This window comes from Odocoileus virginianus, chromosome 22, assembly GCF_023699985.2.
Source record: "Odocoileus virginianus isolate 20LAN1187 ecotype Illinois chromosome 22, Ovbor_1.2, whole genome shotgun sequence".
Classification (NCBI taxonomy): Eukaryota; Metazoa; Chordata; class Mammalia; order Artiodactyla; family Cervidae; genus Odocoileus; species Odocoileus virginianus.
In genome coordinates, this window is record NC_069695.1 from 7,467,469 (window position 1) to 7,481,209 (window position 13,741).

Genomic DNA, 13,741 nt, shown 5'->3' on the forward strand with positions numbered 1-13,741 from the left:
GTGTGTGTGTGTGTGTGTGTGTGTGTGTGTGGCTGAAATCCCCTCCTTAGCTCTCCTTGCTTAGCATCTATACCCATCTCTTCCTATGCATCCCCCAGAGTTCCATTGGATGGTTGAATCCATCTTCTAGCTGTGGATGGTGACTGCAGCCATGAAGTTAAAAGACGCTTACTCCTTGGAAGGAAAGTTATGACCAACCTAGATAGCATATTAAAAAACAGAGATATTACTTTGCCAACAAAGGTCGATCTGGTCAAGGCTATGGTTTTTCCAGTGGTCATGTATGGATGTGAGAGTTGGACTGTGAAGAAAGCTGAGCGCTGAAAAATTGATGCTTTTGAACTGTGGTGTTGGAGAAGACTCTTGAGACTCCCTTGGACTGCAAGGAGATCCAACCAGTCCATCCTAAAGGAGATCAGTCCTGGGTGTTCATTGGAAGGACTGATGCTGAAGCTGAAACTCCAATACTTTGGCCACCTCACGCAAAGAGTTGACTCATTGGAAAAGACCCTGATGCCGGGAGGGATTGGGGGCAGGAGGAAAAAGGGATGACAGAGGATGAGATGGCTGGATGGCATCACCGACTTGATGGGCATGAGTTTGAGTAAACTCCGAGAGTTGGTGATGGACAGGGAGGCCTGGCGTGCTGCAATTCATGGGGTCACAAAGAGTCGGACACGACTAGCGCCTGAACTGAACTGAACTGAACTGCCAAACCAGTTAACTTCATCCCTTCTTTTCTGGTAAACTGTGAACAGAAGGTATAACTACCTACCCCTGGCCAGCAACCAAACAACCAGCCATGGAAAAGAAAGTAAACACAATTGTGTTGGCCTGTTTCACTTTAAATTCATGAGACACATCTCAAATGGTCAGTCCACTACTCATGTATGTTATGATTCCTTTCCATGATCTGAAATAACTTTTGCTGCTGTTCAGTTGTCAAGTCATCTCTGACTCTTTGAGACCCCAAAAGACTGCAGCACGCCAAGCTTCCCTGTCCCTCATAATCTCCTGGAGTTTGCTCACGTTTATGTCATCGGTGATACCATCCAACCAGCTCATCCTCTGTCACCCTCTTCTTCTGCCTTCAATCTTTCCCAGCATCAGGGTCTTTTCCAATGAGTTGGCTGAAATAACTATTAGTATTTTCCCAACTTTTCCTCTCTCTTCAAACCCTCAATACTTCATTACACACTGGTGGTGATCTTCCCTCACACTCTTCATCTTTCAGGTACAGACTGATGGGCACGCCTGTATCCACACCTGCCCCTCCATCTCTGCTCATCTTACGGGGCTTGAAGGATCTGTTCCCCTCCACTTGTCTGCCAGATCCTCTGCTGTGTCGGTTACTCAAAGGCTTGTACTCTTGCAAGATTCCACTCTCCCTTCTACACCCTTTATATTGCATTGTTTCCTAAAGTTGCCGTATCATTCACGTTCAAAAATAAACTATAAAAGCTCCCTCAAGTCTACCATTTCCTAAAGTTACTGTCCACTTCTTTGCTCCAACTCAGAGCAAAGCTTGTCAAACACATCCTCTGCCGTCACTCCACACTGTCCTCCAGCTTCCTGTCTTCATGCTCCCTCCCACAGTGGTCACTTTCCTGCCGTTAATTCGACTTTATCTTTCCTCAGTGCATGTCAGTTAGCAGCATTAATCTTCCTCCTTGGCCTGTGTGACACTTGGTCTCTGCTTTATCCTACCCCTCTTGTTCATGCTCATCTAATTTCTAGATGTGTAGTGTCTCAAGACCTAGACCCTGCTTTCCCAACTATTACCTCTTCCTGGGCATGTGTTAAGTCTTTTCAGTCGTGTCCAACTCTTTGTGACCCTATGGACTGCAGCCCACTAGACTCCTCTGTCCCTGGGATTCTCCAGGCAAGAATAGAGGAATGGGTTGCCATGCCCTCTTCAAGGGATCTTCCCAATCCAGGGATCAAACCTCTGTCTCTTGTGTCTCCTACCTTGGCAAGCAGAATCTTTACCACTAGCACCACCTGGGAAGCCCAGAATACTGGAGTGGGTCTAATCATATGTCTAGTAGTAATCTTAAATTCAACATGCCCAAAATCTAATTGATTATTCCCTCTAAACCAATTTTTTCTCCAGTCATTCTTATCTCGTTAAACAACTCCACAATTCATTCATTTTTTTAGTAGCAAAGATCTAGTCTCTATCCTTGATTCTTCTCTTTATCTGTGTGTGTGTGTGTGTGTGTGTGTGTGTGTGTTTATTCCAACCCACTAGTCAATCTTCTTGGCTCCAGATGTAACATATACGGTAGATCACGGAACTGTGTCCTAACTGGTGTCCTGGCTTTCTCTCTACCCTATCCCCCCAAATTTTCCTCATGGCAACCAATGAGGTACTTTAAAAAGTTGAATGAGATCGTTCCCCTTTCAAAACCCTTTGCATCACTCACAGAGTGAATCCCAATGTTTACCATTCCCTGTAAAACACCATGTGATCTACCCCTGACCCCATGATCTATAATGCATTCATGCTGGTACTATTTCAAGTTCCCAATCACGCACACATGATTTGGAATACAAGCTTTCTCAAGACTTTTTCACAAGTTGTTAGCTTTACTTGGAATGATTTATTCTAAAGGTGACAAAACTGGTCCTTTTTGATATTCTTGTCTCAGCTCAAGTGTCATCTTCTTAAAAAGCCCATTCCTGACCATCTGATTTAAAATTAGCTCCCTCTCTACCATGTTGCCATGTGTAATTTAGAAGGACATTTGACTGACTTCATTGTAGCCCTCCCAGCAATAAACTTGGCTCAAAGTTAATACTGCGATCATTAATATAACAAATAATACTCACCTTATAGGGTTATTATAAGGAGTATATAGGGCTTTAATTACTTAGCATACTGTCTGGCACAAAACACCTGCTAAAAAATTAGTTACTGTCCTTATTACCATTATTATTATGGTTATAATTAGATGCTCCTTAAATATGTGCCAAGAATGTTAATTACCATACTCATGCTAATGTCTTAAATCTTTCAGATGAAAGATTTGTTTTTCAACATTTGTCTTCTAAGGTAAACAATATTTTAAGCTACACTAGTGAACTGAATGTTCCAAGATCTCCAAAATCAAATCACATAGTTAGCAACTACTTTTACCTACTAGTAGGACTAGACCTATTTTTGTCCTCCACTTCATCAACCATTCCAACTACAAGGGCAACTTCTATGAACTAAATTAAAATCAGAGATCTTATCACTAAACCTAGATTCATTTAAGTCCAATATTAAACCTACCACTTTTCAAAAATGTATGACTAGAGGGAAATCTCATTGAACTTCATGGAAAGGCTAAAGTGAGCTTTGCCTTCAGAGCCAATCAGAATTGGATCCATTAAAAATGTGTTTGATGAAGTACAAATTACAAGGTGATATGAAAACGGGACTAGAACTGCAAAGAGAATGGTATTCTATGACATATTTTAGACTGTTTGTCATAAGACTTTATGTAGGTATGCTAAGGGCCAGTGACTAGAACTAGGAAACAGCAAAATGTAATAACCTCAAAACACACAACAGCAAACACTAATGTATTTAGGTATCTGAAGTAAGAAGATGAAAACTTCAGAAAATGTCTTTCTATTCTGTTTACATTATAAAATTCCATATAGATATCAAGATTTAATCCTGTCTCTTTTCCAAATCATGTAATAAATGTCTTTGATGGTTCTTAATTCCCTGTTCTTTAGTTATGCACATAGGCATGTTATAAAGACTGTTTCTAGATTCACTTCTGGCTTTTCATAATTTTTTCTTCTTTCACATTCTTTTTATTTTTATTTCAAATTAATTCAGGTAAGAATGTAGGAAATAAGGTCACTCAATTTTTAGAGTACATTGCTCTGGTTTGGAATGAATGCATGCATACATGCTAGGCTGCTTCAGTTGTGTCTGACTCTTTGCGACCCCATGAATCATAGCCCACCAGGCTCCTCTGTCCACTGGATTCTCTAGCAAGAATACTGGAGTGTGCAGTCATTTCCTCCTCCAGGGGATCTTTCTGATCCAGGGATTAAACCCATGTCTCCTACATTGGCAGGCAGGTTCTTTACCACTAGTGCCACCTGGGAAGCCCCTTGGAATGTATATCGTGATGTTAAGATAAAAGATAAAAAAGGTTTTAAAGATAGTATTTAGTATAAAATACTTTCATAGAAAGAAATCATTTGGGCAAAGCAGAATTAAACAAACACTTTTCACAGCCTTTTGTATTTTCAATAGAGGACTTATTTTTCTCAGTTTTTAAAAACATCATTGCTTGGAAATGTAACATATGTACCTAAGAAAATGAGTGATGGTGTGATACAAAGATATGCTTAGAATTTCAAGAGTATCCTCTTCTTTGACTTATTTGCAGAATTTACTTGAATGCTATGATACATTTATATTATTAAAACTTGGTTATGCAAATGTTTTTACTGTCTTAATATCCTCATTCATAATGTATCTATCGTGTTTTCAGTAAAAAAAAGGTGGAAACTGTTGACTTCAAATGTTCAAAAATAAATCAAAGGATCAATTTAGCTACTATCTAGGGCTCTGATCTAAATTATGATGGGATATAAAACCGATGCTGATGACCAAGATTATGTTTCCCAGAGTTACTCCAGAACAATCCCATGCATGTATTTCTGGTTGTTTACTGTTAACTATGACAGTTGGCTTCATCAGTAGATTTTAAAAAAATAATTCATCAATGTGAGACTATGAACGAGAAGTAAGCTGAAAGCAGTATCAGTAATGGAAAGGGACATGTTTCTTTCCAGCCAGCTAAAGCAATTGCCTCTATTCTTAACCACTACAGTTCATTAAAGCCTTCATTCCCCAGTGAAAGTGAAGACTTAAAATTGTGTTTTATTTCTCTATGAAGATAAATTGAAAGGGCAATAATAAATTTTTCTGTGTATTGGTTTCCTCACTTCTTTAAATAAGTCAAGATTCAGAAAGTAGAATAGTGGTCCCCAGGGCCTGGAGGAAGAAGAAGAATAGAATATTGCTATTCAGTAGGTACAGAGTTTCAGTTTGAGAAGATGAAAAGAGTTCTGGAAATGAATGGTGATGACTGGGCAACAATATCAATATGAAAGTATTTATGCCTATATGCCATGTATTTTAAAAGGTTAAAATGGTAAATTTTATCTGTATTTTGTATTTACTTGTGTCTGACTCCTTGCAAACCCACTGACTGTAGCCTACCAGACTCCTCTCCCCAAGGAATTTACCAGGTAAGAATGCTAGAGTGGGGTGTCATTCCTACTCCAGGGGGTCTTCCTGACCCAGGGATCAAACCCACATCTTCTGTGTCTCCTACATTGGCAGGTGGATTCCTTACCACTAGCACTGCCTGGGAAGCCCACGTATATTTTACTACAATTAAAAAATATATATATTTTTCAAAAGAGTAAGTAGGATAGCAGATATCTGAATATAGATTCTATACAAATTACAGACCAAACACAAGTTTATTTTTGAGGGAGTCTTATGAATTATTACACACTGTCTTATTTTAACATAATAGGAAAATGTGTATCTATACTCTGTTTTTTGTCTAGTCTACAAATTTTAGACAAAAAAGAAACCAACCAATAAACAAAATACCAATAACGACTAGACACTAAGAACTATCGGGAAATATTCCCTTCCTTATAATTATGCTCCTACCCTTATGCCCTTTCCCAAATACTTTCAGTCACTGTTCCTAGATTATATCTATGCTCAAAGAACAGTTACATAATGAATCAATGAAGGGATCAGTAACTAAAAAAATACAAGAGATCTGTATCTACTTCAAATGTATTCAAATGAATCAAACCACAGTCCAGCAGAGATGTTCAGTGTATTATGATTGAATACAAATATCAGTATGAAGTTTGTAAGCATAAACATTATTGTAATGCTAGTTTCTAATTTATATTTATGTGAAATCAATCACCTAAAGGTCACCTAAGGTCACCTAAAGGTTTCCTATGACTCCTTCTTCTCCACATTAAATTTGTTTCAGAAATTCACTATATTTGTGAGGGGAGGACACAGAGTTCTGGCTCCAAATAACTCAGTGGCCAAAATGTATCTTCTGAGGATCTAGGATGATTCAAAGAGAAAAACCAAAATAGCTTTTTTCATGAGCTACCTAAGGCCTTTACACAGCAGAGAAGAGGGAGATTGACATTTACAATCATGGTGAGATGATAGGAGTGGTTCTAGAACACCTGTGAAAACAGTGCGGCTTTAGGGAGGTTGTGATGCAGCAGGAAGCAGTGTTAATGCAAGCGCCCTCTGCACAACCAAGGAAAGACAATCTCAATTTCACACACACACACACACACACACACACACACACGCAGGCCCTCCTCATTAAATAGAAGGTCTACAGAATAACATAATTCAATTGGCCCTTTTTCATTCTTCCAGTTTATCCCCTTCTCCTTATTTTCACACAAGTGAACATCCCAGTTGGGAATCAAAATGCAAAAGCCTCACTCAGCTATCCACTTGGCTGTCTCTTCTGTTGATTTTATCACTAGCCCAATGACAGAAGAGACACACCTCAGTCAAAACCCTTCCTGAATATGTGTGTGCATGGACAGCTGATTCACTGCCATAGAGTGGAAACTAGCGCAACACTGTAAATCAACTACACTCCAATGAAAAAAAGTGAAATATTTCTGAATCTGTCAAATCTTAAATTGTAAAACAAACAAACACCCCTTCCTGTCATGACACATATTGAGAAACACAGCCTTTTAAGGCTAATTCAATGATACAATGCTTAAGATTCCCCTTGTGTTAATAAAGTATTAATTAATTAATCACTTTTAAAAAGACAGTAAAACATCTGGGACCAAAATGATCAGTTTGCTTTCTGAAGCTGGAAGTTGCTATTTTAATTCTCCCTTTGGGTAGTTTCCGGTTAAAGGGAATTGCATGATTGCTAAACTAATTTTCAAGTTATTAAAACATGCCAAATTATGCTGAAACATGGGGAAATGAACTGCCTTAAGATTAAAAAAGATAACCGGTCATATCTTTTACTGTTGTAGTGGTTTGTATCACATACTACTGAACTCTGGGTGACTAACTGGGTAACCCTTTCAGGGGTGGGCAAAATGACATCCACATAGATGAAGGATAAGAATTTCAACAGTGGAGAGGTGTAAAGGTGGTATAATGAGAGAAATCTAATATTTTGTGCTTGAAGACTCTAAATGTGCACAAAGATCCATGCCTGGTGTTTTACTGTATTTTTTTTTCTTATTTAGATTAAGTGCTTCTTTCCTTGTAATCACTCCATAGTGCTCAGCTGATAAATACCTGACCACGTGACTTAATCAATATACCTGTGCCATTTTCTCAAACTCTGTAAAGATAAAATGATTCAGAAGAGGTATAACAAGTGAAAATACAGTCAGAGGTGTTTGGAAGCCATGAGAGATTTTAGAGATTCTCTCCAGCTCTCATCTTATCAAGGGGGATAAAATGTCTACTTTGAAGAGTTACAATGGATTAAATGAGGTTAGATGAAAGCTGAATTTCCTGTCCCATGTTTTCCTAATAAACGGTGAGTTCCATGAAGGGAAAGACTGAGTTAGGTCCCTAGCATAATATTTACACACACACAGTAGATATATAGTAAGTGGAGAGTAACATTAAATTAATAAACGAAACCAAGACGCAGTGGCTTTTCAAGATCTCAGAGAGCTACTGAAAGAGTTCAAACACCATGAATACCTTGAACCTCAGTATACCCTAAATTGTCTTATTCTGCAAACTTCTGTACTGAAATAAAGGAAAACAGTCAAGTGCCAACTTAATATGCTGTTTGAATTCTACAAGCTTGTACATTATATACCAATCAATTAAGCTGTAATATTTATTTCTTCTAATAATAGTTTTCAAAATAAAATCTTAAGAAAATTATCCTTTCAGAAAGTTTTCCTAACAAAAAATTGCACTTTAAAGTACATATAGCAAGTCACTATTTTATCTCTTCTTGTGAAGATGTTATTTCTTGTAAAAAAAAAAAAGTATTTAGTATAAGAAAAATAACCATCTAATCATAACCATTAACTAAAAATAATATCTATAAGTCAAGCCGTTCCTTCAAAATAACACGTGTTCACAGGCAGCATACAGAAAAGGAGTCTAGTCTGTTTTGTGATTAGTTTTATAAAGGCAATCCACTATGTTGGACCAAAAAACTCCTTCGGTCCTTTATCTCAGTGTATTAGGACCGCTTTTTTCGCATGTCCTGGAAGATGATTTCTTGGTCCAGTTGGCTTATAGGTGGCCATACCATATCAAGTACCTAGAAATTATACTCTTATATCTTGTTGTCATTTCTCAGCCCTATGTACAGAAACCCTAGCCACCTGTGTGCGAACACCAAGACATTTCCTCATTGACTGCTCATCAAAAGTTCCATAATCGCTGATAAGATATAATACAAATTTAAAGTATGACTCTTCCTACTATATTAAATAAACATCCCCCCAAATTCATAATTCTATTGGTCAAAAAGAATATGTCAATTTTTCAACTACAAAGTTTCTTTTTAAACAAGTATTTTTCCTTGAAATGGTAATCATTAGGAGCAAATATTAGTATATTTGAGAGCTTTTCTTTTAAAGAAAAGTATATCAGAATAGAATATTGTTAGTATTCTTCTCTGCATCAACATACTGGGGATGACAAAACAGTGTTTGATCACCCAGTTCTTTTCCTCTTGGTAACAATCCAAGAAAAATAATTTATAATACCTTAAAAGCTAGGAAAGAAGACAATAGAGGAAGAGGAGAGTCGGAAGCTTTCCAGTGTTCTGCTCTGCTGTGTTCATTCTGAAAAGCTATGAACAAGCTAAATTTTCTGGTAGTGCAATGCTACAGAGATAAATTCAGGAGGACAGAATCAGGAATGTTAATATTTGCTTGCTGCAAACACTGCCGAGTATAGAGGAGTATGACCTATGATATTTGTGTGTGTATATACAATACACACACATCAGTTGAAAAGTCAATTTTGCAATCCAGGAATTCCTTCTTATAGGAAAGTAATACATTCATATTTAAAGATAGCATCCAGAGTCATTCAGTAATGCCTTATTCACCTTCAGAAGAAAACATTTATCCTGTGCTGAAGCAGACTTTTATGGGATATGAGCATACACACGTGAAAAGAGCTTATATCAATTTCTATGTTCTGACCTGGAGGAAAGATGTACAGAGGGTGAAATTCTAACAAAAATGAGTCATTAAAACAAGAGAAACTACAATATGGTCTCCAAGCTTCACTCATTGGCAACCTACAAGAACTGTTAAGCTCTATTTGACTTTGATTTGGCAATCTCTTAATAAGAACAGCTCAGCTATAAAACATTTAATGTTGTTGTAAATAATAATGTCACTTTTAGGGTGATTTCTATTTCTGGTTATTTCCATTTAGCTAATTTTTTTCTCCCTTAATTCACTTATTCTTCTTCCTTCTAGGTTTAAATTTGTTTCATTCATTTGCATGCAATTAGTGTCTAAAAATATAAAGGGTAACCATTTTCTAGAGACATTTTTTCATTAGCTTCAAAAGAGAAATTCACTTGACAGAGGTAGGTAAATCTGATCAAAATCACAGACTATGACTTCATCAGAGGTATCCGCAAAATACGGCAAGGAATTGTACACTGGATGAAGTAATAACTACTGACACTAAGTCAGATCCATTGCATATGGTATGTAACTACTTCCTCATGACAAATCAATACGGGAAGAATTAACATTCACATTATATGAGTATATAATAGAAGCTGGGGCTTATTCAGGTTGGAGGTTTTCTAACACCAGATACAGTTGCTAAGAGGGAAAGCCAGGATTAAATACCCAAGTATGACTTTCTCTAAGACACATTAAATTTCCCTGGGGTCTCCTAGAGCTTGGAGACCAGTTAGGCCAATCTCCTCACTGAGGTCCAAGGAGAGTGAAATTACTTCCTTGAGTGCACATGATCAGATGATGAAAGAAGGAAGCCAGATCAGTCTACTACATGGCTTAGGCTTGTTTCCAATGCTGAGTGAGACACGCTCGGAATAAGGAGAGATTTCCAGAAAACTGTTTCTGGCATTAAACTCCTTATCTTTAGCTATACCCAGCCTAATTTAAGCCCTTTTGAAAGTTACATCAACTTTTCAGGCCAAGAAAACATTCATCACTGAGAAACACTGCTTCATAAATATAACCTTATCAGAGCCCTAGAACAGCCCTCCATGTCTGTAAGAGAAGAGGGATGATGATAAAAGAGTCAATTCTAAGTAAATCTACCAGGAAACAAGGTCTCTCTTTATCCCACCTCTTACAGTTACTTTTTTTTTCATTCCTACGTTCAATTTTTCCACCCAGCACATTATGTCCTGTTCTGATCAATATAGGTGAGTAGATAACTCTGTTACCTAATGGAATAACCTTTAATCGTTAAAACATGTATAGAATGAAGTATACTAGAAGAAAACAACCCCTTTGTTTAATTCAAGTGTGATGGAGGATGTGGGATTAATGCCACTCACTGTGTTGTTTTGGACACTGGCTCACATGGAAGCCGCCATCCACCCCAGGCAGTATAGCTGGGTGACTGAAAGGTACACATGTATAGGTAAGGAAGCAGTAAACATTTCCACAACTCACCCTCGAATTAACTACTTCCAGGGAGACGTTCTGAGGCGGGGCACTTGGCACTACAAGAAATCAAACAAGGTGAGACCAGTTATTGCCAAAATCATGAAAGAGAAACCCCAACCCTCTTTGAAAAGAGAAAGTGCATATTTTTCACAGTTTGTAAGAAAAATTAGGTAGGTGATTCTAGGTGGCACTTCAATGTTTTCCTGGAGAGATGGAAAATAACTGCATTTGTTTATATTTTTCTCACTTGGTGGGCCAGTTATTCATCTAGGGAGCCCCCAAAACACTTAGGCAAGAAAGCACCTGCAGTGATACTAAATACTGCCATTTAATTACAGCTTCCTAGTGATAACCTTCCCAGAGGAACCAATAAAATCACACAGGAGATTTCCTGGAGTGGTTTTAAAGGCTTAAGATTTTCTGCTTTTCAGGACCTGCGTGGTTTTATGATGAAATATGTCATTCTAATGGTCACTTTTGTTGCTTAATCCCTTTAATGCAAACTTTATTATCCCCTAAAAAGTGAAAAGAAGAAACACATCCCCTTTCTTTTCACACTTTGTAATTAAACCCATGTGTCACAGATGCAAGCAGGTTACCAGAGTGCATTTGGTGAGTGAATTCTATTAACAAGGGAGCAATTTCTTTTTCTTTGTGGGTTTTCTAGGTATTTTGTTTCTCCTACTTGCATTTCAATTGTTCTGCTCCTTCACGAAAGGTGGAAGAACATATACAGCCTTCTGTATAATACTTCTAAATGGATATTTACTATATCAAAAAGTGAATATTCTATCATGTTAGTAATTCTAAGACAGCCATTCACTGAAAGACTGTTATATGTCAAGTACTATTCTGAATTTAATGGGTGAATCAAAAAAAGTAAAGATTTCTGCCCCACAACAGGGATATAAGTAGCTTCAGTAAATGCTTCAGGAATTCAGTAAATGCTTACTGTATATAAATCTGAGTATTATTTTCATGACAAATTGATAAATTTAGTAGAGAAGAAGTGCTTTCAGCATCCTCAAAATTTTAAGAGCTATTTTTGTTATGTTTCTCTTCCTTAATTTGAACTTGGACAATATCTATGTTTTCCTGGTGTACTTGTATTTACCCTGGATTTATTTATGTTCTACTCTGGTTTTGCCTTCTGAAAAAGAATCACTATGAAGACATGATATATGTCTGATTAATCTTTATATCCTCCAAACTGACATTCAATTAATATTTACTGACTCAATAATTAAATGAAAAAATGAATACTTACTCAAATATTAGCTTCTGGACCTTTCTATACATGATGGGAATTATAATCACTCATTTTGTTTTGACTTTGAACTTCTTGTCTTAGAACTTGATAAAGGTTAATATCAATGTAACTTGTGATAAAATGTTTACCAGAGGCTTGTTCATGAATTAGGTCAACAAGTATTCTTTCAAAAAGATAGTCTATTATTTACAAGATAGACTTTATTTTTAAATTTCATTTGATTATATTATTATTTTCTTATCAAATAGAGAATATAACCCTCAGAGGAACCAGAACTTTTGTCCTTTGGATGCTGCATGCCCAATGTTGATGTGCGTCAAGCACGTGCGGCACACTTAGCAAATATTTGCTGAATGAATCAATTTGTAGAAAGATTATAAGATTATAATAAAATATTTTTAACATTTAGGGTTCTGATGAATAAATTTGCTCAACAATAAAAATGTTTATTATTTTTGCAAATTTATTTTTTAAATTAAACTATAACATATAAGAAAGTGCACAAATCTTTCAGAATCTGTGACTGGATAAAATGGTGTGTGTGTGTTTCCATTTAAATGCCACCTAGATCAAGATATAGAACATTGTCTATATCATTTTCTGTATCTTTTTCTGGAAAGCTCACTTGTGTCCCTTTTCTGTCAATATCTTTCTGATAGTAGCCACTACTTTTATGACCTCTAACTTCAGAAATTAGTTTATTCTGAGCTCACTAAAAACAAAACCATAGTTGTTGACTTTTCCCCCCTAGGCTGGCTTCTTTGGCTAACTTATTTCTTGAGATTCATTCATATTGTAGCAAGTAGCAATAGTTTTTTGTTTTGTTTTCCTGTTCTACAGTATTATAATACATAATTACCCTAATATATATATGTCTATTCTACTGGTGAATGACATTTGGATCAATCTCTAGTTTGGAGTTATGGGAATAAAACTGCTCTGAAAATTTTAGTTTGTGCTTTTGCTGGACAATTGCATTCATTTCCTCCATTACATACCTAGGAGCGGAAATAATGGTAGAAGTGGAACTCCCTATGAGGGTTAAACAGATGCTAAGTTTTAATAGACATAAAGTTTTATAAAGTGACTGTACCAAGACAAGATTAAAGATAGGCTGGAAATAACAATTTGTGTGATCAGAAGAACTAAAAAAAAGCATGATATTCTCATAATGAGGAAAAATTTAATATGATCCACGTTCAAATTACTCTGTAGCACGATAAAAATTAAAATAGGTACAGACTGAAAAAAATACTATGCTCTGAATCATGTAATTGCGCAGCTTACGAGAAATGCAATTCTTTAAAAGTGAAGATTGGAAATAACTTCTTAATATTAAACTATAACAAAACACAAACATGAAAAATACCTCTAGTTTATGTTTCATCTGATACTAGAATATTTACATTATATTATACATTATACAAATTGTAACATAGATTTTTGGAGGAAAGGGAAGGTGTCTTAAATTTATCACACATTTTGTTCTAGATGCTATGCTAGTCGATATGTAACCCTTAAATGTCCTTTTAATAAAAGTTTACAAATGATATATAGCTCCTCATCTCAGAAGGCCAAGAATATACAAGAAAAAGAATAAACTACCACAATCTGATAATTTTCTGTATTAGGAATTCAAAGCCACCAAGTCCCAAAGGTGTACTTATCACAATGGTGTTGATGAATTTTGTCTATTTTTTACAATACAAATTTCTCTTACTTTTTCATGATAGCACACTGGCTATTCTTGACTTACACAGTCAGGAAAGAAAG

General features: G+C 36.4%; 1 protein-coding gene across 5 annotated transcripts in view; it reads right to left on the bottom strand.

The window, feature by feature from the left end:
* Positions 1-13,741, bottom strand: part of DCC (DCC netrin 1 receptor) — a 1,226,177-nt gene that overhangs the window by 316,086 nt on the left and 896,350 nt on the right. For all 5 annotated transcript variants that reach the window (XM_070452514.1, XM_070452512.1, XM_070452511.1 and 2 more), the window contains one exon: positions 10,705-10,754. In XM_070452514.1, coding sequence (XP_070308615.1) covers positions 10,705-10,754 — 50 coding nt within the window. The remainder of the gene's footprint in view (positions 1-10,704; positions 10,755-13,741) is intronic.